At 41.9% G+C, this 26,146-nt stretch overlaps 2 protein-coding genes across 2 annotated transcripts; one reads left to right on the top strand and one right to left on the bottom strand.

The window, feature by feature from the left end:
* Window positions 1–1,395: 1,395 nt before the first annotated feature.
* Window positions 1,396–13,829, bottom strand: cstf1.S (cleavage stimulation factor, 3' pre-RNA, subunit 1; the record flags this gene model as incomplete). The annotated part of the gene is given in 6 exon segments (NM_001087010.1): window positions 1,396–2,350; window positions 4,444–4,834; window positions 8,779–8,976; window positions 10,624–10,901; window positions 12,195–12,375; window positions 13,679–13,829. Coding segments are annotated over 5 exon segments (1,296 nt in total). The 3' UTR covers window positions 1,396–2,090.
* Window positions 13,830–14,036: 207 nt separating this feature from the next.
* aurka.S (aurora kinase A S homeolog) lies at window positions 14,037–25,404 on the top strand. The gene is given in 9 exon segments (NM_001088803.1): window positions 14,037–14,227; window positions 15,690–15,743; window positions 17,358–17,634; window positions 18,607–18,679; window positions 19,641–19,832; window positions 19,927–20,065; window positions 21,647–21,795; window positions 22,962–23,136; window positions 24,564–25,404. Coding segments are annotated over 8 exon segments (1,227 nt in total). The 5' UTR covers window positions 14,037–14,227; window positions 15,690–15,698; the 3' UTR covers window positions 24,741–25,404.
* The last annotated feature ends 742 nt before the right edge of the window (window positions 25,405–26,146 follow it).

The following is a 26,146-nucleotide window of genomic DNA, read 5'->3' as shown; positions in this document are numbered from 1 at the left end:
CAGACAGTATCTGCTTTCACTTATCTACGGAGCTTTCGGGCCAAGGATCTGCAGTTTATTTTCTCCTCAAGCGCATTGGAAAAACAGCCCCCAGTCATCTGCTTTAATGCTGTTGGGGGGAGGTTAAAAGGCGTTTATATTTTAGAGCACTCATCTTAACCTGTGGCTCTCCAAGTAGTTCTGAACAACAGTAATTCTACAGGGGAATGCCTATACTAGAATAGTTTTATGGGATCTCTTTATATAGGCCAGGGGTCCCCAACCTTTTTTACCCGTGAGCCACATTCAAATGTAGAAAGAGTTGGGGAGCAACACAAGCATGAAAAAGTCCCTTGGGTGCGAATTGTAATTGGTTACTTGGTAACCCCTATGTGGACTGGCAGTCTAATAAAACTTGTTTCCAAGCCAGGAATTCAAAAATATGCACCTGCTTTGAGGACACCGAGAGCAACATTCAAGGGGTTGGGGAGCAACATGTTGCTCGCGAGCTACTGGTTGGGGATCACTGATATAGGCTATGAGCAAATTTAGGGGCTGCTCCTGCTGAATTGTGCTTAGTACAGGGGAATACCTATGCTGCCATAGTTTTATGGTATCTCTCTGTACAGACTATGAGCAAACTTAGGTGACTGTTCCTGCTGAATTGTGCTTAGTACAGGGGAATACCTATGCTGCCATAGTTTTATGGTATCTCTCTGTACAGACTATGAGCAAACTTAGGTGACTGTTCCTGCTGAATTGTGCTTAGTACAGGGGAATACCTATGCTGCCATAGTTTTATGGTATCTCTCTGTACAGACTATGAGCAAACTTAGGTGACTGTTCCTGCTGAATTGTGCTTAGTACAGGGGAATACCTATGCTGCCATAGTTTTATGGTATCTCTCTGTACAGACTATGACCAAACTTAGGTGACTGTTCCTGCTGAATTGTGCTTAGTACAGGGGAATACCTATGCTGCCATAGTTTTATGGGATCTCTCTGTACAGACTATGAGCAAACTTAGGGGGCTGTTCCTGCTGAATTGTGCTTAGTACAGGGAATACTATGCTGCTGTAGTTTTATGGGATCTCTCTGTACAGACTATGAACAAACTTAGGGGCTGTTCCTGCTGAATTGTGCTTAGTACAGGGAATACCTATGCTGCCATAGTTTTATGGGATCTCGCTGTACAGACTATGAGCAAACTTAGCAGCCTGTTCCTGCTGAATTGTGCTTAGTACAAGCTGTTTATAGATTTTTGGCGTCAGGAAAGAATATTATAACACAAGAAGGTAATGGGGGAAGATAAAGCAGTGACAGTTTAAGAGGAGCCCAAAAGAACCTCCTGGAAGCTGAACAGAAGACCTGCTATTATTGCTACTGAAAGAAATAAAAAGAAGCAAATGACAAAATAGGACTTAAATAAGTAAGTTTATTTCTCCTACTATTTTATTATCTACAGATTTTTATTCAATTCATCCCATAAAACACTCTGTGTGTGAATATAGGCACAATACAGACCGAAAAAAAAGCTGCCAATTTGGTTCTTCTAAACCGGGGGTCCCCAACCTTTTTTTACCCATGAGCCACATTCATATGTAAAAAGAGTTGGGGAGCAACACAAGCATTAAAAAAAAAGTCCCTTGAGGTGCCAAATAAGGGCTGTGATTGGTTATTTGGTAGCCCCTATGTGGGCTGGCAGACTAAAGGAGGCTCTACTTTGTACTATACTAAGACTCGCTTCCAAGCCTGGAATTCAAAAATAAGCACCTGCTTAGAGGACAATGGGAGCAAAATCCAAGGGGGTTGGAGAGCAACATGTTGCTCATGAGCTACTGGTTGGGGATCACTGTTCTAAACCAAGATGGAAGCTTATTGGCCTGTTTATGTGGCCCTCCAATGGGCCTGTCCAACCAATATCTGGCTGAAAATCATCTACATATTGATCAGGAAGGTTTAAAAATCGGAATACCGTCACTGTGATCCAATTATTTGGCCTGAGGACTAAACAACTGGATCAGCCCAAGGTGGGAGGGAAGATCCCCTTGTTTAGGGACTTGCCAAACGCTCCGATTTTTGGTCAGCTTAAGGAAATGGCAGGTGGGACAATCAGTCTGTCGTTGACCTGCGGTACCAGAACCTGGCCCGAAAATCATCGCTGCAGGTCATAAAGCCGGGATTAGTCGGAGAATGAACAATGCAGCGTACTATGTTGTTGTGTCCCAAGGAGAGAAGATTTCGCCGTTCTGAGGTCCTGGAATCCCAGCAGCAAAGGCTTATGGTCCGTTCATCCGGAAGGAGGACATAGTCTTCTGTGTGGTTGAACACGGCTTGTGTTCTGTGTACTTGTCTCCCGCTGAGTCCGGCTCCTGGGCAGGGGATGGTAGGCAACACATGTTAAAAGGACGAAGAGAACCAGAGAAAAAAAATATAAGAACCCATAAATAGAAGTGGCTGTTGTGGGTAGAAAAATGGCTGCAACCGGAGATGAAAGTAATTAGCTACACAGTTAATTTGGGTTCAAACAAACAATTTTCGATCAAGTTCAGCCCTTCAGTGTATCCCGCAGCATCACTGACACTGCACCAAAAGCAATCTTAAAAATCCAAAAATATTAATAAAAGTTCAGAGTGTAGTGTGTTTATTACCTAGGCGCTGGTTTGTTTTTTGCAACACGAATATGATACTGCCCCCTGCTGGCAATATGTAGTAACCACAAGGCAATTTAAAGGGCTACTGTCATGATTTTTTTATGATGTAGTTTTTATTTCTAAATTACACTGCAAATAATTTACTCTACAATATAACATTTCATTCCTGAACCAACAAGTGTATTTTTAAGTTGTAATATTGGTGTGTAGGTGCATCTCCGGTCATTTTCCCGGGTCATGTGCTTTCAGAAAGAGCCAGCACTTTAGGATGGAACTGCTTTCTGGCAGGCTGTTGTTTCTCCTACACAATGTAACTGAATGTGTCTCAGTGGGACCTGGATTTTACTATTGAGTGCTGTTCTTAGATCTACCAGGCAGCTGTTATCTTGTGTTAGGGAGCTGCTATCTGGTTACCTTCCCATTGTTCTATTGTTAGGCTGCTGGGGGGAAAGAGAGGGGGTGATATCACTCCAATTTGCAGTACAGCAGTAAAGAGTGACTGAAGTTTATTAGAGCACAAGTCACATGACTGGGGGCAGCTGGGAAACTGACAATATATCTAGCCCCATGTAAGATTTTAAAATTAAATATAATAGTTTGCTCTTTTGAGAAACGGATTTCAGGGCAGAATTCTGCTGGAGAGGAACTACTAACTGATACATTTTGAAAAAAAAAAAAAAAAGCGGTTTCCCATGACCATATCCCTTGTCTGTAATTAAAATTCTAATTAGGTTCACAAAGATACAGAACAATTCATAACCCTACAGGCCCTGTTTCCCAAGTAGAGCCATACAGGAATCCCTGCAACTGTTCTCGGCTGTATCTCATCAGCAAGTTTAAGGCCTGGAATATTGATCGCAGGCCAGATAATTTATACTTTTGGACTTTATGGACTGAGCAGTAAAGTTAATAACGTTTAGAAAAGGTTGGCTATGTTCCTGTATGCTTGAAAATGATGATTTGATGTGTTGTTTTGATTGGTGTACACTTGTTTAAATATCAGAGGCATAGCTCAGTCATAGCCTATGTGTACAAAGTGTTTGTAACACAAAACGCGTAAGGCTGTGGACACAATAAATTGATTTACTTTGATTCAACTGCCTGGTGGAAGATTGCATTTATTCGAGTGCCTGCTCCAATGAATTTTCCGTAGGGATGCGCTGAATCCAGGATTCAGTTCGGGATTTGGCCTTTTTCAGCAGGACTCGGCTGAATCCTTCTGCCCGGCCAATCCGAATCCTAATTTGCATATGCAAATTAGGGCAGGGAGGGAAATTGCGTGATTTTTTGTCAGAAAACAAGGAAGTAAAAATGTTTTCCCTTTCCCACCCCTAATTTGGATATGCAAATAAGGGTTCGGCCGAATCTTTTGCAACGGATTCGGGGATTCAGCCGAATCCAAAATAGTGGATTCAGTGCATCCACTCCCCGTGCTGAGGGCTCTGGGTGGTGCACCTGGGCCTCTTCCCTTATGTGGTGAGTAATAATCTTACTACTTGGAGACCCCTTTCCAAGATTTATTATGCCTGAAAATCACACTCACGCATGATGCTGCGTCTCCTTGTATCCAATCAAAATGTGGTTCAGCCAATCACAGCAAGGTTTCCATGAGTAACAAATAAGAGGGTTATTGATCTCAAAGTAATGACATCAGTTGGGGGACAAGGAAGTTACTTAGAATAGCTCCAGTCTTGGTGCCACTGGCAAATGTAAAGAAAGAAATCTGCAGGGATCCCTGTATAAGGCAAGAATAAATAGGGGGCTAAATAAACTTCTTTCTGCTGGTTAGAACTCATTCAAGGGGGTCTTACCTGTGTATTTTACCATCATTCGCCCCGTTGAGATCTCCCATAATCTTCCCACGGAGTCTTTGCCGCTGGACAGGATGTACTTGGAATTCTTGGAGAATATGGCAGAACACACTTCTGCGCCATCGTGGGCCTTTTCATAGGTGGTGATGCAGCGGTTGGAGACGCCGTCCCACAGCTTGATGCTGCCGTCCTTGCTGCAGGTGACGTAAGTGTTGGCGGTTGGGTTATAGCTGACCGAGCAGATGGCGTCCGTGTGCTGATCCTGGGGATTGCAGGACACAAAGCACTGGAAGGTGTTGATATCGTAGAGGCGCAGCGTGGGGTGTTGGGTGCCGACTATAATGAAGTCTCCAGACGGGTGGAACGAGATCGAGCGCAGCATTTCCGCTTCCTAGTTAATAAATCGATATACTGTATAAATACATGTCCAGATAAAACTAATATTTGCTCTACAGATAACAGACATACAGGGCAGTCAGACATACAGGGCCAGAGAAGGAATAAGCACAGGATCACAGGGATGGCTGATCCACCAATATACAATATGAGGGGTTTAAACACAGCTCACAGGGCCCTGTCCTTAATATGCCCCAAAAACAAAAGCCATCGGCTGTACCAAAGGGAAACCGTTTGGTTGGTGATTAGCCAGCACATGTCCCCTCATATGCAAGTTTAACCCTTTATCTGCCACCAATGTTTCAACTGCATTTTTGGACTTCACTGCTGGGCAACAAAGGACACTGGGGCTCATTTATAAACACTGGTCAAATTTGCACCTGGGCAGTAACCTATGGCAACCAAGGTCTGCTTTCATTTCTTAATCTGCAGCTGGCTGAAAAAAGCCACTCATACCTCCAAGGTACTTAATCATGGGCTGAGGTTCCCCCCACAGGGAATAAGCTTTTATACAGAGAGCCAGGCCCGGACTGGCAATCTGTGGGTTCTGGCAAATGCCAGAGGGGCTGCTATAAGGTGCCATAGAAAGTCAGTATTTAGTGGGCTGGTGGGAGCTGTTTGGGCCTCTGTGTACCTGAAATGCCAGGACCTATTTTAATTCTCAGTTTGGACCTGCAGAGAGCAGCCAATCAGAACACAATTGGAAAAAAAAATGTGAAGAAAAGGGAAAGCGACTCTTAAAGTGCCCAGTAAGCACACTATACACAATATAGAAAATTATTAAAAAACATTCCATGAAAACAGCCATACACGACCTTAGTGAGAAATAGCACATAATGCCAGGAATGAGCGGACATATAGATGTATCTCAATAATAACAAGTAATGTCAAATTCAATATTCATTCCAAATGGTGTCCTTGTATTAAGTTTGAAAATCCTTTTATCAAGTATTTTGGACAGATCTCTTCCTCTAATTCAATAAAGACTTTTTTTAACTTATACTTTTAGCCCGGTGGATCTCTCAGAGTGCTGGATAGCCCTTTTTCTTTGCTGCACACATTTGCGATTGGTTAATGCCCAGGTGCAGTTTGCCCAGTGTTTATAAATGAGCCCACTGACTGCTGGCAGTTAAAGGGTTTAATTACTGCTAGGCTGAAAAAGCCATCCATTGAAATATTTCCACATCACTGTATTCCCTTCCTCAATTCATACCCCCCACCTCTAGCTTTCAAAAGGACCTCTTAAAGGAAAACTATACCCCCCAATCAATGTAGGTCTCTATAAAAGATATTGCCTAACACAGCTCATGTGTAAAACCCTGCATCATGTAAATAAACAATTTTCATAATAATATTCTTTTCTAGTAGTATGTGCCATTGGGTAATCCTAAATAGAGAATTGCCATTTTAAAAAATAAGGGCTGCCCCCTGGGATTCATGGTGCACACAAACAAACCATACATGTTAGGTCACATGAGCCAATTAACAAACAGAGTTGTGTCTTTTGCGTCCACACTTCTTCCTGTTACAGTTAGAGCTGCAGTATTTCTGGTCAGGTGATCTCTGAGGCAGCACACAGACCATCAAGAAATGGGGGTTCAAGGCAAGAGATGAAAAAAGGGCAATATTTGCTTAACTATGTATTCCAGTTTGGTCGATTCTTTAATATGTCACTTAATATGATAAATAAATATGATTAATCATGATAAATATGATAAACGGTTACTTAAGTATTCATTTTGGGGGTATAGTTTTCCTTTAACCACATTTACCTTTATTGAGCCTAGCTCTCTATCCACTCTGATACACATTTAGTGGCTTCCACCTGGTCCAACATACAAACCTATATTTGGTACTTGTCCGATTATCCATCCTGCCAAACACACTGCCCCCTGCCCATCTTTAGCGAGTGGGTTTCTTTTCTGCCTATATCACAGTCTGCCTTTGAATGCAAACGCTTGATGTATAAACCCCTCACCAATTGCTGAGAAGTAGATGCTCAAAGCTTCGGAATCATAGTTTGTAGTGCAGCTGCCTGGCAATGGAACCCTTCAGTGGGACACGCAATCAATGCAAAACATCTATTCTAAAGGCTCTGTGCGGGATACAATAAATCCTTCTTTCTCGAGCACCTCTTCAGCTACAAGATCCCTCTCTGTGGGCAAAGTCGTGCCAAGGAAGGATGAATAGCCTGGAGCTTCCATGAAGGGCATGTATAAGAATTGGAAACAGGTGGACTTGCAGATTGCCTTGCAACTGCAGGAGGATGGAGTACTTGACTTGCTTGTATAGGGGAGAGCAAAATTCAATAGCGAGACAACAAAGTGGTGCAATGCTCCACTTGCACACAGCAAGGCATCAATACAAAAAAAAGTGTTAAAGGAGAACTAAACCCTAAAAATTAATAGGGCTAAAAAGCAATGTTTTATACACTGAACTTATTGCACCAGCCTAAAGTTTCATCTTGTGAATAGCAGCAATGATCCAGGACTTCAAACTTGTCACAGGGGGTCACCATCTTGGAAAGTGTCTGTGACACTCACATGCTCAGTGGGCTCTGATTGGCTGTTGAGAAGCTAAGCTTAGGGCTCGTCACTAATTATCCAGCAGAAAATGAGGTTGGTCTGTAATATAAGCTGATGCTACAGGTTTGCTGATTATTAAATTCTGATGCTAATTGCACTGGTTTCTGTGCTGCCATGTAGTAATTATCTGTATTAATTACTAATCAGCCTTATATTGTGACATTTCTATTCTATGTGTACTGTATATTGTGAGTGGGTCCCTAAGCTCAGTAAGTGACAGCAGCACAGAGCATGTGCAGTGAATCAGCAGAAAAGAAGATGGGGAGCTACTGGGGCATCTTTGGAGACACAAATCTTTACTGCTAAAGGGCTGTGGTTGTCTGGTGCTGGTACAGAAGCCAAAAACATAATGTACAACATTTCTACCTACTTCTTTAGTTTAACTTTTCTTTTGCTTTAAAGGGGTTGTTAAACTTTGAGTTAACTTTTAGTATGATGTAGAGATTGATATTCTGAGATAATTTGCAATTGGTTTTCATTTTCTATTCTTTGTGGTTTTGGAGCTATTTAGCAGTTCTCCAGTTTGCATTGTCAGCAATTTGGTTGCTAGGGTCCAAATTAGCCTAGCAACCATTCATTGATTTGAATAAGAGACTGGAATATGAATAGGAGAGGGCCTGAATAGTAAGATGAGTAATATTTGGAAAGCATCAGAAGAAGAAGGCAAATAATTTAAATATGATAAAAAATAAATAATGAAGGCCAATTGAAAAGTTTGCAGTATCAGTAATCTAGTTGCTATGGCCCAAGATACCCTAGCAACCATTCATTGCTTTGAATAAGAGACTGGAATATGAATTGGAGAGGAACTCAGCAGAAAGAGGAGTAATAAAAAAAATAGCAATAACAATACATTTGTAGCCTTACAGAGCAATTGTTTTCGGATTGGGTCAGTGACCCCCCCCCCCATTTTAAAACTGGAAACAGCCAGAAGAAGGAGGCAAATAATTAAAAAAAAAACTATAGAAAATAAATGAGGACCAGTTGAAAAGTTGCTCAGAATTGGCCATTGTATAACAAACTAAAATTAACTGGAAGACGAACCACCCCTTTCAGAGATCTTACAAATGTTCTGATAGTTGTTCATGTTTCATATACATTCGTTTTGATTGCTTTGTTTCAGCCAAGCTTCCATATCTCTCCCAACTCCAGGGCTAAGGCGGAATGACAAGACATTTCAAATAGTAATTTCACATAAAGGGAAACTGATCCTTCAAAACCCTTTCGCTCTGTGAGGCTACAATTCCATATAGCTGGAAAAATCTACTGCCCAGTACCAGTTGAAAGCCAAGTGGAAGGGGGTTGGATGAAGCCTAGGGGCTCTATTTCTTTCGGATGAAAGCCAAACTCATACCTGGATGTATTTAAAGGCTCTTTTGGCAGAAGGTTTGGAATAGTCAAAGAGTTTGAGGGTGTAATCTTTGGAGCCGGACGCCAGGATCTGTTCAGTGGGGTGGAACGCCAGACAGGTGACCTCATCAACGTGATCATAGAGAGTGCGAATGACCGGGTGATTCTCCATATTCTGCTGTGCAGTCTCGTTCATCATCACCTTGAGGCAACAAGGGGGAGGGGGGCTATTAAACATACAGTAAAATAATAAACTGAGCCTAATATCAGAACTGATGTAAAGAAATAGGGATGCACCGAATCCACTATTTTGGATTTGTCCGAACGCTCCGTGAAAGATTTGGCCGAATTCTGAACCAAATTTGCGTATGGGAAGGGGGAACCTTTTTTACCTCCTTGTTTTGTGACAAAAAAAAAAAAAAAAAAAAAAAAAAAAAGTCAAGCGATTTCCCTCCCGCCCCTAATTTGCATATGCCCGATTCGGCCGGGCAGAAGGATTCGGCCGAATCCTGATGAAAAAGTCCGAATCCTGAATTTGGTGCATCCCTAAAAGAAAATTGGAAGCAAGGAAACACTTCATTTCAACACTAACCCAATAAAGCTGATCGCAGTCATCTCCAGACAGCAGTGCATTAAATATAAATGATCTTTTCATGTAAAGGTGGAAGTGATCATGCCTGATACCTTTACTCTAATCCTGGGATGGTATTAAAAATACCTGCTGTAAAGCAAGATAACGTTGCCGTATATTGGCCAGATAGAAAGATAGTATGAGAATGAATATGAGAGCAGGAGTTCCGCAAGTGATTTCTCTCAAAGGTTATATCTCAATTTTGATTGGCTACAGGACAAGCTGGTGTGAGTATTCTATACTTGAAACCTGACCTGCATAGAGTTTGACAATATAAATGTTCCTGTTGTTTGAGTTTGGCGGCTCAGTAATCCAGGAGCAGATTTTGAATGGTTACATTTAATTGTAACAATTCTTATAATTTGCTATGTTTAATTGATACATTTCCCAGCTGCAGTTGTGCAATATTAGCAAATAATGTATCAAATGAAACTCAGGGATTATGCTGAGCAGGGACAAACATAAGAAATGAATCAACTACTAATGTATCAGTTTAGAACAGTTTACAGGGTCGCGACGACCCTCCCACAGCTGCTTCAGAAGGTGAAAAATGAACCTTCGATCACCAGAAATAACGACTTTTTCCAATTACTTTCTGTTTTCTATGTGTCACTGTGTTCTAATATTGAAGTGTAAAGTGTCATTGTTCACCATCTAAAGCAACTCTGGGAGGGGGTCGCCGACCCTGTAAAGTGTTCTAAACTGATAAATATAGTTGATACATTTCTTATCTTTGTCCCTGCTGAGCAGAATCTCTGGGTTTCATTACAGGCAGCTGTTAGAATTGATACAATAGTTGCTATTATACCAGAAATGCTGCAGAGAAATGGATTAACTAAATGTTGCAAAATTGTAACAGGTTAGAGTCTGCACCTGAATTACTGAGCTAGAACACTAGAGAACAGGAACATTCAACTTTAAACTTGGATTTTGAAAAAAAAAATTAAAAAAATAAATAATGGAAAGTAATTGAAAATAGTCTTTATTTCTGGGGAAAAATGTGAAAATAACTGAACTGAAAAAAAAGTGTTTGGAAGGTGAACAACCTTTTCAGATTCATTATTAGAAAAAATGGCTGCAAATAGAAAATAAGTGAATAAAGTATTTTCTTGTGAACTGTCTGAAACCAACCCCTTTAACACAAAGACAATACTTCATTAAGAGTAACCCTTGCTGGAGCAGAACAGCGTTTAGCTATTGGCTGTGCCACAGATTTACCTCGATCGGCATTGCACTTTTTGCCAGCATTCTCTCTGTATCGAGGATCTTGATAGAAGCATCAGCTGAGCCAGTAGCAATGAGCTGCCCATCTCTGCTGTACGTGGCCACCCGGCAAGGTCCTTTATGGGATGTCACATAGCAGGTCTCGTACTCAGAGGCTTCAGGAGACATGGTTTGTACATCTGCATCAAATTCCAAATCGATTCCTGTGCCTGGGGCTACTGTGTCAGAGCGTCCAATGGCATACTGCACCGCACTGTCATCATTCTCCATACCTAGGAACAATGCATCTCCTTATTGTGTGCCCAGAACATTATTTCTCTGTATATTTGTATTTATACATATGGGAAGGAGGTGCCATATTGTTTCCCTTAGACAGTACAGTATGAAGGTATAGATTATTGTGTACCCAGAACATTCCTTCTCTGTATATTTGTATTTATACATATGGGAGGGAGGTGTCATATTGTTTCCCTTAGACAGTACAGTATGAGGGTATAGCTTATTGTGTGCCCAGAACATTCCTTCTCTGTATATTTGTATTTATACATATGGGAAGGAGCTGCCATATTGTTTCCCTTAGACAGTACAGTATGAAGGTATAGATTATTGTGTACCCAGAACATTCCTTCTCTGTATATTTGTATTTATACATATGGGAGGGAGGTGTCATATTGTTTCCCTTAGACAGTACAGTATGAGGGTATAGCTTATTGTGTGCCCAGAACATTCCTTCTCTGTATATTTGTATTTATACATATGGGAAGGAGCTGCCATATTGTTTCCCTTAGACAGTACAGTATGAAGGTATAGATTATTGTGTACCCAGAACATTCCTTCTCTGTATAGTTGTATTTATACATATGGGAGGGAGGTGTCATATTGTTTCCCTTAGACAGTACAGTATGAGGGTATAGCTTATTGTGTGCCCAGAACATTCCTTCTCTGTATATTTGTATTTATACATATGGGAGGGAGGTGCCATATTGTTTCCCTTAGACAGTACAGTATGAGGGTATAGCTTATTGTGTGCCCAGAACACAGAGATTTCTTCTCTGTATATTTGTATTTATGCATATGGGAGGGAGGTGCTATATTATTTCTCTTAGACAGTACAGTATGAGGGTATAGCTTATTGTGTGCCCAGAACATTCCTTCTCTGTATATTTGTATTTATACATATGGGAAGGAGGTGCCATATTGTTTCCCTTAGACAGTACAGTATGAGGGTATAGCTTATTGTGTGCCCAGAACATTCCTTCTCTGTATATTTGTATTTATACATATGGGAAGGAGGTGCCATATTGTTTCCCTTAGACAGTACAGTATGAGGGTATAGCTTATTGTGTGCCCAGAACACAGATTTCTTCTCTGTATATTTGTATTTATGCATATGGGAGGGAGGTGCTATATTATTTCTCTTAGACAGTACAGAGTACTGTGTTAACATAATACAAGGGAATAATTTCTAAATAAAGTATGCTTCTCCTTTAGAAGTATTGTTATGTAGAGTACATGCCTGTATGGTATTCCACTTTCGACCTTTGCTATTAGAGACTGATCCTTACCCACTTTGATGAGATGGAGCAGCTGCTCAGACGGGGAGCACACAGAATGGAGCTTGAGTTCATTGATGAGGCCGTTGGCAATGTTGATGTAGCCATCGTAGAGCATCTGGCCGATGATCAGTTTGTACAACTGCTGCCGATCTTTAAGGGTAATCTTGTACCGAAACATGGCTGCCGCAGTCTGCAGTTACAACAATAAAATTTTATTAACACGTATTTATATAGTGCCAACATATTGCGTAGCACTGTAAAGTAAATGTGATTATACAACTAAATCACATGAATTCTATACACAGAACATATGGAGTTACATACATCACAATCAATACCGGTATAAAAAGGTGAGGAAGGCCCTATGCAAAGAAGCATACACTCTAAAGGGAAGGGAGTAATACACAAGGTGTGGGAGTGGGCAAGATCGAATTAAGTGGGTGAGAGATGTGGTACTGTATGTGGTGTTGCATTTGGTAGTTAAGCAGAGTGAGGGTGGGCTTCTCGGAAAAAGTGCGTTTTAAGAGATTTCTTGAAAGCAGAAAAGTCTGGAGAAAGTCTGACAGACCGTGGGAGATAGTTCCAGAGGAGGGGTGCAGCCCTTGCAAAGTCTTGAATGCGAGCATGTGAGGAGGTAATGAGAGAAGAGTTGAGTAGCAGGTCAGTAGAGGAGCGTAGTAAGCAGTTGGGTGAGTATATGGAGATGAGTTCAGAGATGTAGGGTGGGGCAGAGTTATGAAGTGCTTTGAATGTCAGTGTCATTAATTTGAATTTTATTCTGAGAGGTAACGGAAGCCAGTGCAGGGATTGATAGAATGGTGAGGCAGAGGCGGAGCGGTTGCTGAAGTGTATGAGCCTCGCAGCAGTGTTCATTATGGACTGGAGAGGTGACAGTCTCTGGAGGGGGAGGCCAATTAAAAGAGAGTTACAGTAGTCTAGACGTGATATGACAAGAGAGTGAATAAGAATTTTGGCAGCATCTTGGGTGATAAATGATCGTATTTTCGATATGTTCCAAAATACGATCATTTATCACCCAAAATGCTATAGAATGCAGTGCCTTTCAATACTCTGGTGCCGACTCCTGAAACAATGTAGCAGAATTCACTTCTCTTGTCAATCAGCTGGCTTCTGCTTGTTTCAGGAGTCAGTCGTGTGGAGAATAAAAACTGACAGATAGCAATGGCATTTAAATAGAACTATAAAGGCAGTGATACTGAGGAATGGATATTGGGACATTGCTTTGGTTTTTTTTTTCTTTCAGTAGGCAAAAGACAGTTCTGGGTCGAGTTGCCCTTTAGAAATAAGACAGCAAACTCAATGGGTGAGCCACAGTGAATGTAACAGTCTGGTAGCCCCCTGCTGTGCAAATAATAGTCATGGGCAGCACATTGCGACTCAAGAGGTTCTGCAGCAGCTGCCAAATGTTGATACAACAGAAGTCTGTCTGCAGGAAACACCCGGAACAGAGAGGGACCAGGCAGGATACTTACCAAGTATACAGGGTAAAGAGGACGGTTTCAGGTCTCTGGAGGATGCTGGGAGTTGTAAATCAGCCACAGCCGGATGGTTCCCTAGTTATACAGCCCAAGAACGGTATGAGATCAAAAATACTCAGTAAAAGGCCCAGCAGACACAGTCTTTTCAAACAACACGTGATCCAAGCGCTGACAAACGTCATCAACCAGCGCCGGGCCAGTGCCTATTACGTCACAAACGTACCAAACGCATTTCCATACTTCACCAATCAAAGCGAGGCAGCCTGCCGCCTTCGGCCAATCAGCGCTCCGAGTGGCATAAAGGCATTTAAAAAGCGGACAGTTCGAATGCGGCTGGGTTATGACGGTTGGCGGAAGCGAGCGGCTGAGTTGCTGCGGGGAAAAAATAAAAAATAAATAAAAAGCCAAATTAGTTGTGTCTTGCGGGAAGTGGAAGCCTCTGGTTGTTGTGTCTGCGGTTAAACAGCGCTTCTATTCGCGGCTTGTCTTGTTCCCAACTGTGTGAGATTTGCTAGTGACCCGGCCTGTGTACTCCCCTGCCAGGTGCGTGATTGAATAATGGACTCGTCCAACAGGAAGCTTTCTTTTGTTCACGTTGCATGTTCATCCCTGTGGCCCTCTGTGTTGTATTTCATCAGTGTGGACCTTTGTGTTGTATTTTCATCAGTGTGGCCCTTTGTGTTCCATTTTTATAAATGTGGCCCTCTGTGTTGTATTTCATCAGTGTGGCCCTTTGTGTTGTATTCTTTCTCATCAGTGTGGCCCTTTGTGTTGTATTCTTTCTCATCAGTGTGGCCCTTTGTGTTGTATTCTTTCTCATCAGTGTGGCCCTTTGTGTTGTATTCTTTCTCATCAGTGTGGCCCTTTGTGTTGTATTCTTTCTCATCAGTGTGGCCCTTTGTGTTACTAGAGCTAAGTTTTACACTTTGGGGCCCCAGAAGCAATGCTAGTTAATGCAGCTGCATCCAATGGGCTTTGTGTATTTTATTCTCTTGGAGCTGCAGATCCCACTGTCACAGGCTCATGTGGGGTCCATAGAGATTGATCCCATGACACCCTGAGCAGGCTGCACCCCCAGATCACTCCCAAGCTTTAGCACTAACCCCCAGTCCCTTATGTCATTGCCCATGTGTTTTATTATCGGGGTCACAGGAACTGATGGCTCCCTAACTGTTGCTGAACCATAACTCCCAACATTCTGTGCCAATCTGTGACAAAGAAACTGGTGACTTGAGGGACTTTGGATTTAGACTCTTTGTTTAAAGACGATTGTTGGCACCCATGATCCTCTCTCCTCAGCTGGGGGGGGGGGTGACACTATTCCACACTACTCCCTGCACCCGTTAACTGCAAAAGTGGGTCATTCCCCAGTATTTATTAAAGGTGCAGTCACATACACATGGGACTAGTTTAGCCCTTCCTTATGTTATGGCTAGGGATACACCGAATCCAGAATTCGGTTCGGGATCCGGCCAGGATTCGGCCTTTTTCAGCAGGATTCGGACGAATCAAATCTGAATCCTAATTTGCATATGTAAATTAGGGACGGGGAGGGAAATTGCGTGACAAGGAAGCAAAAAATGTTTTCCCCTTCCCACCCCTAATTTGCATATGCAAATTAGGATTCAGATTTGGTTCGGCCGAATCCTGCTGAAAAAGGCCGAATCCCGAACCGAATTCTGGTGCATCCCTAGTTATGGCTTATTCTAATTGAGCCCATGCAATGGGAGAGAAGTTTCAATTCTTGAACACTGGAATTGCAGAACTAAATATGATTAAGGGGGTTGTTCACCTTTTGAGATTTTAAGGAAAATGTAGAGAGTTGATAGTCGGAGACTATTTGCAATTGGTTTTCATTTTTTTTTTTATTTGTGGCTTTTTATTTAGCAGCTCTCCATTCTGCAATCTGGTTGCTAAAGTCCAAATTTCTTAGGAGGGAGACGCTACAATGTTTGCTTCCTTGTTTCTGCTGACAGTTTATATAACGTGTATATTCTGTTGACAGGCATACATAATGGAGCGGGCTGTTAAAGAGAACCACAAACCTTCTAATGTCAAGGTAAGTCTCTCACTGTCAATATTTTGAGAACATCTTTTTGTATCTGAAAGGTCCCCTAAGTCTCTTGGTGCATACTAGGGTAACTAGAAAAAGAAAATGATGATTTAATATAAGCTTCATCATACTGAAATAAGAAGCTTTCTAAATACAATCAATTAAATATTCTACGTTGTTTCTGAAATAATCCAAGTTTATCTTCACTATCTCTCTCTCAGCATCTTTCTCTAAATTCTGTCTTCATGCAGCAGTTGGGTGTCAGATTTTCACTGACAGTTAGATCCAATATATCTTATAGGGACGCTCCTTTCCTAGCAGATGAATTAGAGCTCACTCAAATAACTTATTCCAGTACAAACAAAATCTAACATAACTGTCTTGTGCACAAATCCTGCATGTAGAGAGACATGATGTCTGGTGATTTTAATAGTGAGCTCTAATACGTCTTCTAGGCAAAGGGCCCCCCTATAAGATATATTGGATCTTACTGTGAATGTATATCTTGACACCCAACTGCTGAATGCGGAGAAACAGATGCTGAGAGAGGGATAGTGGAACATAAACTTTTGATTATTTCAGAAACAGTCCTGAATTTTTAATTGATTGTATTTAGAAAGTTACTTTCAGTATGATGATGCTTATATTTTATTTTCACGATCGTTCCCCTTTAATAACTGGGATTTGTAGTTCAGCAATCCTATAGCATTTTCATTTAAAAGAAGGCAGATCATTTGAATTCCATAAATAATGAAAAGGCAATCCTTTACGTCTTGTGGCTGCATAAGCGGTGCCAGAAACACAACATTGCTCTGCCTGTGGCACAAAGTGAAACCAAGTCCATGAAAATCTTGACTTTTTAAAGGGGAACTCCGGCTTCCAAACCAAATTTGATATAGAGGCTCACATAACACAGAAACCCCTAATACACCCATCACAGTTACCTGTTTCTTCAAAAAGTATGAATAAATGCCATTTTCAATGCTGAAATCCAGCTGTATAACAGTTCTTCTCTTTCTGCATCATTTTAAATCCTGGCAGGGAATGAGGGACTAAACACTGATGTTACAAATTGTAACTTCTCCACCGCTTACAGACAGCATGCAGGAACTACATAACCCACAACGCATTGCACTATGATGTTCTGTTCGTTATTGAAATCACGTGTGCAGGGAATTGAATTGTGGGGTTTGGAGAATGCAGGTGGCTGTTGATACAAACTAACAGTAGTCAGTCAGCTCAGCAAAGTAGTCAGACAGATCAGAAGAGCAGGGGACCAGGCTCAGGGAACTGTCCCAAACCATTAAAAATCATAAATTCTGCATATTTTTTAATTGATGTATATTGCAAAGTTGCTTGAAATTATGTTTACTTCTCAAAAAGCTTGTTATGTTTGTGTGGAGTTCCCCTTTAATGTTGCTATACATTCCTCTGTCATTAAACAGTCCTACTAGTGACCATCGGCCCATTAGAAAAACTCCCATTATCCTTAGCTGCCTGGATGTTTCCCAAAAATCTTGACATTCCTGGCTTGGTGTTGGGGGATTATCTGATGCCAAGATTTTCTTCAATCCTTTTTAATTTGATAAATTCAGAATTAAGATTTTTCTTTGTTTGTAGGTTTTTCACCCAATGACGGAGGGTCCCAAACGTATCCCAGTTAGCCAGCCTCCGAGCACCCAGGTTAGGCCTCCTGTGACTGCAGTCTCTGCTCAGAGGATATTGGGTCCCTCTAATGTGCCCCAGCGGGTGATGATGCAGGCTCAGAAACCTGTTTTGTCCAATCAGAAGCCAACGGCTCAGGGCCTGCTGCGGCCGGCAACTCATGGGCATCAGACCAGCAAACCACAGGGACCAAATGAGAATCGCAATCCACAGCAGACAAGCCATTCCTCCAGTAAGTGTCCTGGAACGTTAGTGTTTACCACAATAGACAGGCTGGATGCATGTTGGACTATTCTGCCCCCATCGCTACTTCTCTGGCCACTGAACTAAGGCTAAACCATCAAGCTATATATCAGCCTATATGTGGCCCCAAATATCAATACTTTAGTTAGTCCTTGGTGATGCTGCACAATTTGTGATTGGTCAGAAGCTGATCAACTGGTACCTTTAGGGTAGGACTACACTGACGTTTTTGGCGTGATCAGACGCGCTGTGACAAATCGCACGCGACAGAAATAAGGTAAGAGATAGAAATGTGTGAAGTGGCAGCATTGATCCGGCAGACACGACTGTCAAATGCAGACGCAGCAGTGCGTCGGATCGCGCCGAAAATGTCCATGTAGTTGTACCCTAAAGGGTGGTTCACCTTTAATTTAACTTTTAGTATGTTCTAAAATAGCCATTTCTAAACAACTTTTCAGTTTGTCTTCATTGTTTATTTTTACAGTTTTTTAATTAAAACTGACCCCATTTAAAAAATGCTCTGTAAGGCTACACATTTATTGTTGTTGCTACTTTTAATTACTCTTCTTTGCATCCGGACCCTTTTTCTATTTCTATTCCAGTCTCTTATTCAAATCCGTGCATGGCTGCTAGGGTAATTCTGATCCTAGCAACCAGACTGCTGAAACTGCTCACTGGAGAGCTGCTGAATAAAAAGCAAAATAACTAAAAAAAAGAAGAAAAAAAAAGCACAAAGTAAAACACGAAAACCAATTGCAGCACAGCATACTAAAAGTTAACTTAAAGGTGCACAACTCCTTTAATGCAGACCATCAGTGTGTCTGGACCTGTGCTGGTCAAATTTAACTACTGACCAGTTGATTATACAACAGGATAGTGGGTCAGATTCCCTGCCTGTACGTGAACAGCCCTAGCTCAACAAGATAATGTCTCAAGCCTAACTCTTATTTCATTTCCTCAGCTCCAAACATGGAAAAGAAAGGAAGCACCGATCAAGGAAAGACTTTGGCTGTTCCCAAAGAGGAGGGTAAAAAGTAGGTTGGGTTCCTGTATCCCCCAAAGAAGAAGTAAGGCCATGCCCACTCTTGAAGGCCACACCCATTACACCACAGACCATTACGATTTGTCAATCTATATGTGATTAAAATAAGCTTTTCTCCTGGCTGGCACAGGCCCCCAACATCTATCTATCTAATCTCAAAGAAAATTACCCTTGACCCTTCTGTTTGTACTAGAGCAGGTTGTCCACTTGCCTTGTGCCTCTCCTCTAAGCTTCTTTGCCCCACCCCCATTGTGGGGGAAACATTTCTAAAGCCAATACAACCTTTCCAGTTTCTGTAGCTGAACTGAAGCTCTAATTCTTTGAGTTAAATCAGTCTAATACTTTCATACGCTTATCTGCTTCGTTTTGCAAACTGATCAGAACCAGTAAGATCGGAGTGAATGTTCTATTGGGTAAGCAAAATTCCTTAGGATAAAGGATCTTTATACTACTTGACACAAAGCTACTTGTACTAAAGCAGTTTCTATGCCCTATACTATTTAGCTGTTACAGTTCTCCATTTTCAAGAAGCTTTTTAGTATTTAAAGGGCAAGTCAACCCAAAATAAAAATTTGCTTAATAAAAGATAACCCAATTGTAAGCAACTTTCCAATATACATTCATTGCAAATGTTCAGTGCTTTTAAAGTTATTTGTAAAAACAATTGCTATTGAAAGCAGCTTTTGCTTAACTCCCGGTTGTTACTTTTTAAAGGAGACATAGGATAAATTAAAAAACCCTAATTTTGAGTAATATATGGTGTTGCTTTTACATGGTGCTAAAAATTAATATTATCTTTAAAAATATCCCCTTTCCCTATTAATGTTCACTGGTCCATGTTTAAAATCTACGTTTTAGGGCCCATCTGACTTTTTCTGGCCTGTGCTACATGCTGAATGTGTTGCCCCAAAATGCAACATCGGATCTTTAATGATAATCTTCTATTCTCACAGGAAACAATGGTGTCTGGAAGACTTTGAAATCGGACGACCCCTAGGCAAAGGGAAGTTCGGAAATGTGTATCTGGCACGTGAGCGGGAGAGTAAATTCATCCTGGCACTGAAAGTGTTGTTTAAATCCCAGCTTGAGAAGGCGGGAGTAGAGCACCAGCTACGCCGGGAGGTGGAAATTCAGTCCCATCTCAGGTAAGCGCAGTGTTTTCTGAAATCTATTTGGGCTTCACGCCTTGGCTGATCCCAAGAATGGCTCTACCATAAGACATAACTCTCTGAATTCTAGGCACCCGAATATCCTCCGGCTATATGGCTATTTCCACGATGCCTCCAGAGTCTACCTAATCCTCGATTATGCGCCTGGTGGGGAACTATTCAGAGAGCTGCAGAAATGCACCAGATTTGACGACCAAAGGAGTGCTTTGGTATGTCTCCTGATAGATCTGATGCCTCTGGGCACTTACCTGCTAGTGGGAAAGGCAACTGTAGAAGTCAGTATGGGCTGACTAGTTGGCTAAGCAAGCAGTGCATGCTGGAGGTTGTAGTCCTTTAGTCTACTGCAGTAGGATTCTTGATAAAAGTGATCTCATTAAAGGTTTAGCATATCTTTTGGCACAGTTTGGGGTCTGTTTATCATGCTATATAAGATATAAGATGAGTTGAGCATTAGTGGCGATGTTGCTTACAGCTAAGGATGCAATGAATCCAGGATTCCGTTCGGGATTCGGCCGAATCCTGCCTGGCCGAACACAATCCTAATTTGCATAAGCAACTTAGGGGCAGGAGGGAAATCACATGACTGTCACAAAACAAGGTAAAAAAGTAAAATGTTTTCCCCTTCACACCACTAATTTGCATATGCAAATTAGGATTCGGTTCGGTATTCAGCTGAATCTTTCGCAAAGGATTCAGGGGTTTGACCGAATCCAAAATAGTGGATTCGCTGCCTCCCTACTCACAACCAATCGGATCTTTGGGGACACATCACCAGTAATGCGTCACTCCACATCTTGCACCCCTAGGGGTAGAGTAGTGCCCCATATCATGCAAGGCATGGGTCTATGTATCTCTATTTTTAGAAAAACTATGTTAAAGGAACAGCAACACCAAAAAAGAGGTTTTTTTTTTGTTTGTTTATTTTTAAAGAAAGTAATGAAAATATAATGTAGTGTTGCCCTGCACTCGTAAAACAGATCTGTTTGCTTCCGAAACACTACTATAATTCATAAAAACAAGCTGCTGTGTAGCAATGGGGAAATTGAAAAAGGCTATATGGCACAGGTAAACTAATGGATAACAGATAACACAATTATGTTCTACAGAGCTTATCTACTGTGTAACCTGAGCCTTTTCTCCCTTGAATGGCTGCCCCATTGCTACACAGCAGCTTATTTATATGTACTAGGGATGCACCAAATCCATTATTTTGGATTCGGCCTAACTGAATCCTAATTTACATATGCAAATTTGGGGTGGGAAGGGAAAACATCTTTACTTGATTTCCCTCCCCGTCCCTAATTTTGCATATGCAAATTAGGATGCAGGTTCGGTTCAGCGGGGCAGAAGGATTCGGCCGGATCCTGCTGAAATAGGCCGAACTGAATCCTGGATTCGGTGCATCCCTAAAATGAACTATAGTAGTGTTTCTGAAGCAAACGTGCAGTTTTACCAGTGCAAGGCAACACTGCATTATATTTTAATTACTTTAAAAACAATTTCATTTTTTGAAGTTACTGTTCCTTTAAGTGCTCGCTAGGGGTAGTGTTTTAAAACAAACCTCTGATTGGATTTATGGGTCACTAGGAACATCTGAACTTTGACTCTTAATACAAATACCCAAATGGCTGGATCCAGGTACCTAACTGCACTAGTGCTACTGCCCTTGGCAACCAATCCCATCTTTGAAAGTGAAGGCAAACATGTTGCTATTCGTAACTGAACTGATTGTTGGTAAATCTGTGGTCCTATATTTAAGTGGAAGGTTTACTGCTCTTTCCCTTCACCAGTACATCAAACAGCTGGCAGAAGCCCTCCTGTACTGTCACTCCAAGAAGGTGATACACAGGGACATTAAACCAGAGAATTTGCTGCTCGGCTCTAATGGAGAACTGAAGATTGCTGACTTTGGCTGGTCTGTGCATGCTCCGTCCTCCAGGTACAGATATTCGTAAATGGTCATGTCTTTTAGACAGTAGTATATAGCAAGTTGTCACAGTAAAAATAACTTTCATATGTAGGGTGACCGTTACCCCAATGTTTCTACATATCTGTAACCTTGTTATGAGCTAAGGGGGTCCAGCCTGAAGGTCAGTTAGGGGGAGATTTGGGGTGAGTGCTTATTTGTGCCCTGGGTACCCCTGGAACTATAGCAGGGTGACTGTTACCCCAATGTTTCTATATATCTGTAACCTTGTTATGAGCTAAGGGGCCCCAGCCTGAAGGCCAGTTAGGGGGATATTTGGGGTGAGTGTTAATTTGTACCCTGGTTACCCCTGGAACTATAGCAGGGTGACTGTTACCCCAATGTTTTTATATATCTGTAACCTTGTTATGAGCTAAGGGGGCCCAGTCTGAAGGCCAGTTAGGGTAAGATTTGGGGTGAGTGCTTATTTGTGCCCTGGGTACCCCTGGAACTATAGCAGGGTGACTGTTACCCCAATGTTTCTATATATCTGTAACCTTGTTATGAGCTAAGGGGGCCCAGCCTGAAGGCCAGTTAGGGGGAGATTTGGGGTCCCCTGGAACTAGAACAATCCCTTAAAATCTCCCCCCTAACTGGCCTTCAGGCTGGGCCCCCTTAGCTCATAACAAGGTTACAGATATATAGAAACATTGGGGTAATGGTCATCCACCTATAGTTCCAGGGGTACCCAGGGCACAAATAAGAGTGACCGTTACCCTAGTGTTTCTGTATATACAACCTTGTTATGATCTTAGGGGGCCCAGCCTGAAGGCCAGTGACCCCCATTTAAAAGCTGGAAAGAGTCCAAAGAAGGCACAAATAACTGAAAAACGATAATAAATGATGGCTAATTTAACGGTTGCTTAAAATTTATTTGCTTTCACATTTGTAATCTTACTGGGATGCCCTGACCAAAGTAGTCAAGACTATCAAAGGGGAGTTAAAATTAAATGTCCAAGCCACAGCTTTAGGTATTCTGGCGTATAATTGGCTAAATTCAGAATTTACAGGCGTTGGGAGGCTAATACAGTGATAGGTGCCTGGTTATAACACAGATACGATACGTTAATATCCTGGCTGCTCTGTGCAACATCTATTGGAGAAACCTGCAATCACTTTTGCAACTTGTTTCCCTTTAGGAGGACCACTCTGTGTGGGACTCTGGATTATCTACCTCCTGAGATGATCGAGGGCCGAATGCACGACGAGAAAGTTGACTTGTGGAGTCTGGGAGTTCTCTGTTACGAATTCCTTGTAGGGAAACCTCCATTTGAGACTGACACCCACCAGGAAACCTACAGACGCATTTCAAAGGTATCTACTTAAATCCTCTATTGAACTTGCATTGCCCAATCTACTTGCTGCAGACTGTGCTGCCCATGTGTGTGCTGGGAGTGAACAGCAATTTCAACAGAACAATAGAATCATTTTAGGCTTTTTATACAAAAATAGACCATTAAAGGAGAAGGAAAGTCTATTTAATTGGGGGTGCCAAAAGTTAGGCACCTCGAAGTGATTGTATATATTTACCTCTAGTGATGCACCGAATCCAGGATTTGATTTGGGCTTTTCCAGCAAGATTCGACTGAATCCTTCTGCCTGGCTGAACCGAATCCTAATTTGCATATGCAAATTAGGGGAGGGAAATTGCGTGACTTTTTGTCACAAAACGAAGTAAAAATGGTTTTCCCTATCCCACTCCCTTTGCATATGCAAATTAGGATTCGGTTCTGCATCCCTACTTACCTCACACCCCAGGCCAGTGCTCCTATCAGGAGAAAACTGCACCGGTTCCGGGGTTTCTTCCATGGCGTGATCGGCTTCTTTCTTAAAATTTCCCGGGGCAGACGAATGCGCAGAACAAAATAGACCAGTAACATCAAATTTTTTATTAAAGTTTGTTGGCATACAAAAAAAAAAAACATTAAAATTGCTAAGTCTTTATTAAGAAATAACTTATCGAAACTCCGCTTGCGCTCCTCTTCAGAAAAGGCGATCGGATGATCCATTGTGCGATGCTCGATTTCTCCTCCCTGCCTTCCTTATAGGAGATAGCCAGGGAGGAGAAATCGAGCGCCTTTGGTATACTAACAAATTTAAAAAAAAAAAAAAAAGCCCTTCAAAGCCAGGTTGGCTCAGCACCTCCCCCACATTAACGTCCTCATCCAACTAAACTGGTCACTGAATAACTGTTAGTGACCCCTAAATACAGTAGCTTCACTAGAGGGGGACGGCCGCATTTGTCAGCGGCTGCCGAGGGCCCTGGCCCGCTTGCACCCCCTGCTCTCCCGGTAGTTCCGCCACTGCCTAAATATGATCCGAGTCTGACAAAGCAAATACAAATAGGGGGAAATGCAATATTTTGTGGGGTTGCCTCAGATCCAGCACTACTGTAAGAGTATTGGCTAAACATTGATTTCCAGGTTGACCTAAAAACCATGTATTCAGTGCTGTGCTTCATACTTGGGATGCACCGAATCCAGGATTCGGCCTTTTTCAACAGGATTCGGCCGAATCCTTCAGGCCGAACCGAATCCGCATATGCAAATTTGGGGCAGGGAGAGAAATTGTGTGACTTTTTTTGTCACAAAACAAGGAAGTAAAAAATGTTCCCCTTCCCACCCCTAATTTGCATATGCAAATTAGGATTTGGTTCGGTATTCGGCCGAATCTTTCGGGAAGGATTGCATCCCTGCTTCATACATATTCCCAGCGTGACCCCCTTACTTTTTATTTTTAAGGTTGAATTTCAATATCCGCCGTATGTATCGGAAGAGGCAAAAGATCTCGTTTCGAAGCTGTTAAAGCACAACCCAAACCACAGGCTGCCCCTGAAAGGAGTTCTCGAACATCCATGGATCGTAAAAAATTCTCAACAACCCAAGAAGAAAGATGAGCCACTTGCAGGTGCTCAGTAGGAAATCTCCCGTGGATCTTTACCCAAATGTGAGAAGGCATAACAATTTGCACCTGCTAGGCAACTCCCCCTATTTCTAGTGGAGGCGGCTAATCCTTCCCAAGGTGGGGTGGGGACGTTGATCTGGCAACTCATTGCTCAGTATTTGCTTCGTGACACAAGGCAATGCACCATGGAACACTCGCAGTGCCTTCTGGGAAAAGCACTCAACAGCCTGATCTTGGATTTGCAACAACGGCTTCTTGCAAAGACCACAAAACCTGGTGCTTTTTTTTTTAACTTCTATCACAAACCACTGCTCTGCTATAGGCACAAGTTCTCTTTTTAAGGTGAATTTCAAAGACATGTCCCCAGACCCGGCAGTTATGAACTGTAGCACTGAGAACTGTAAAACCGCCAGTTCTGACTTCTGCAACAATCCAATAAGCAAGCTTATTCTCCAGAGATTGGCCGGTGCAATAGCAATATGAATGCCTGGGTATATTTATTAGGCTATTTGACTGTCACCGTACACTGCTGCTCGAATACTGAGTGAATGAATAGTGTAAATACCTATTGTTTCAATCTTGTATGTCCTTTTATGTGTCAACACTTTTAGAAAAAGCCAATTATTTTTTTCCCCCTGTGTTTAAATGTTTTAAAATAAAAGCTTTGATTAAAAAAAATGCTTCTCTCTCTAGTATCTCGTAGAACAGCAATACTAAGCAACTTTTCAATCGGTCATTTATTTAATCGTTTCTGAATTATTTGCCTTCCTCTTCTCTTTCAAATGGAGGTCACTGACCCAGTCTAAATAAAATGCTCTAAGGGTAGGACTACACGGACGTTTTTGGTACGATCCAACGCGCTGCGTCAAAACACTGGCGACAAATCGCATGTGACAGAAATAAGGCAAGAGATAGAAATGTCGGATGAAGTCGCAGCGTTGATCCGACGCAACAAGACTGATGCAGACGCAGTGTCTAGTACAGCAATTCGGCAGGTTTTCAGTGGCGAATAGTAGAATTCGAGTTCTTAAAGGGCCAAAGTATGATAAATCTCAAACCACCTGAAAAAAGTTGTTTGAAGGTGAACAACCCCTTTAAGATGGCCACAGACATGCAGATTTCACAATTTATCATTTGTCTTAATGATCTACAACTAATGGTTCAGACGAAGTAGGAAAAAATAAATGAGACTATGTTCTGGCCTTTAATTGACAGGCAGCAATCATAGAAAAACTCTGACAAATAGTAGTGAGAGTTGCCCATTGGTAGTCAGATAAGCAACACATGTAGAGCGCTAACCAACAAATCTTTGAACCTGTCCGACTAAACCACCGATTCCCATGGACAAAAAAATTATGGGACACTTCACGCACATGATCCAAAAACTGTAAGTCTGTCCCGCAAAATTGATGCCGGCAAA

The sequence above is a fragment of the Xenopus laevis genome, chromosome 9_10S, assembly GCF_017654675.1.
Source record: "Xenopus laevis strain J_2021 chromosome 9_10S, Xenopus_laevis_v10.1, whole genome shotgun sequence".
NCBI classification, from domain to species: domain Eukaryota; kingdom Metazoa; phylum Chordata; class Amphibia; order Anura; family Pipidae; genus Xenopus; species Xenopus laevis.
Note: the sequence above shows the minus strand (reverse complement) of the source record. Positions and strands in the feature narration are given on the sequence as shown.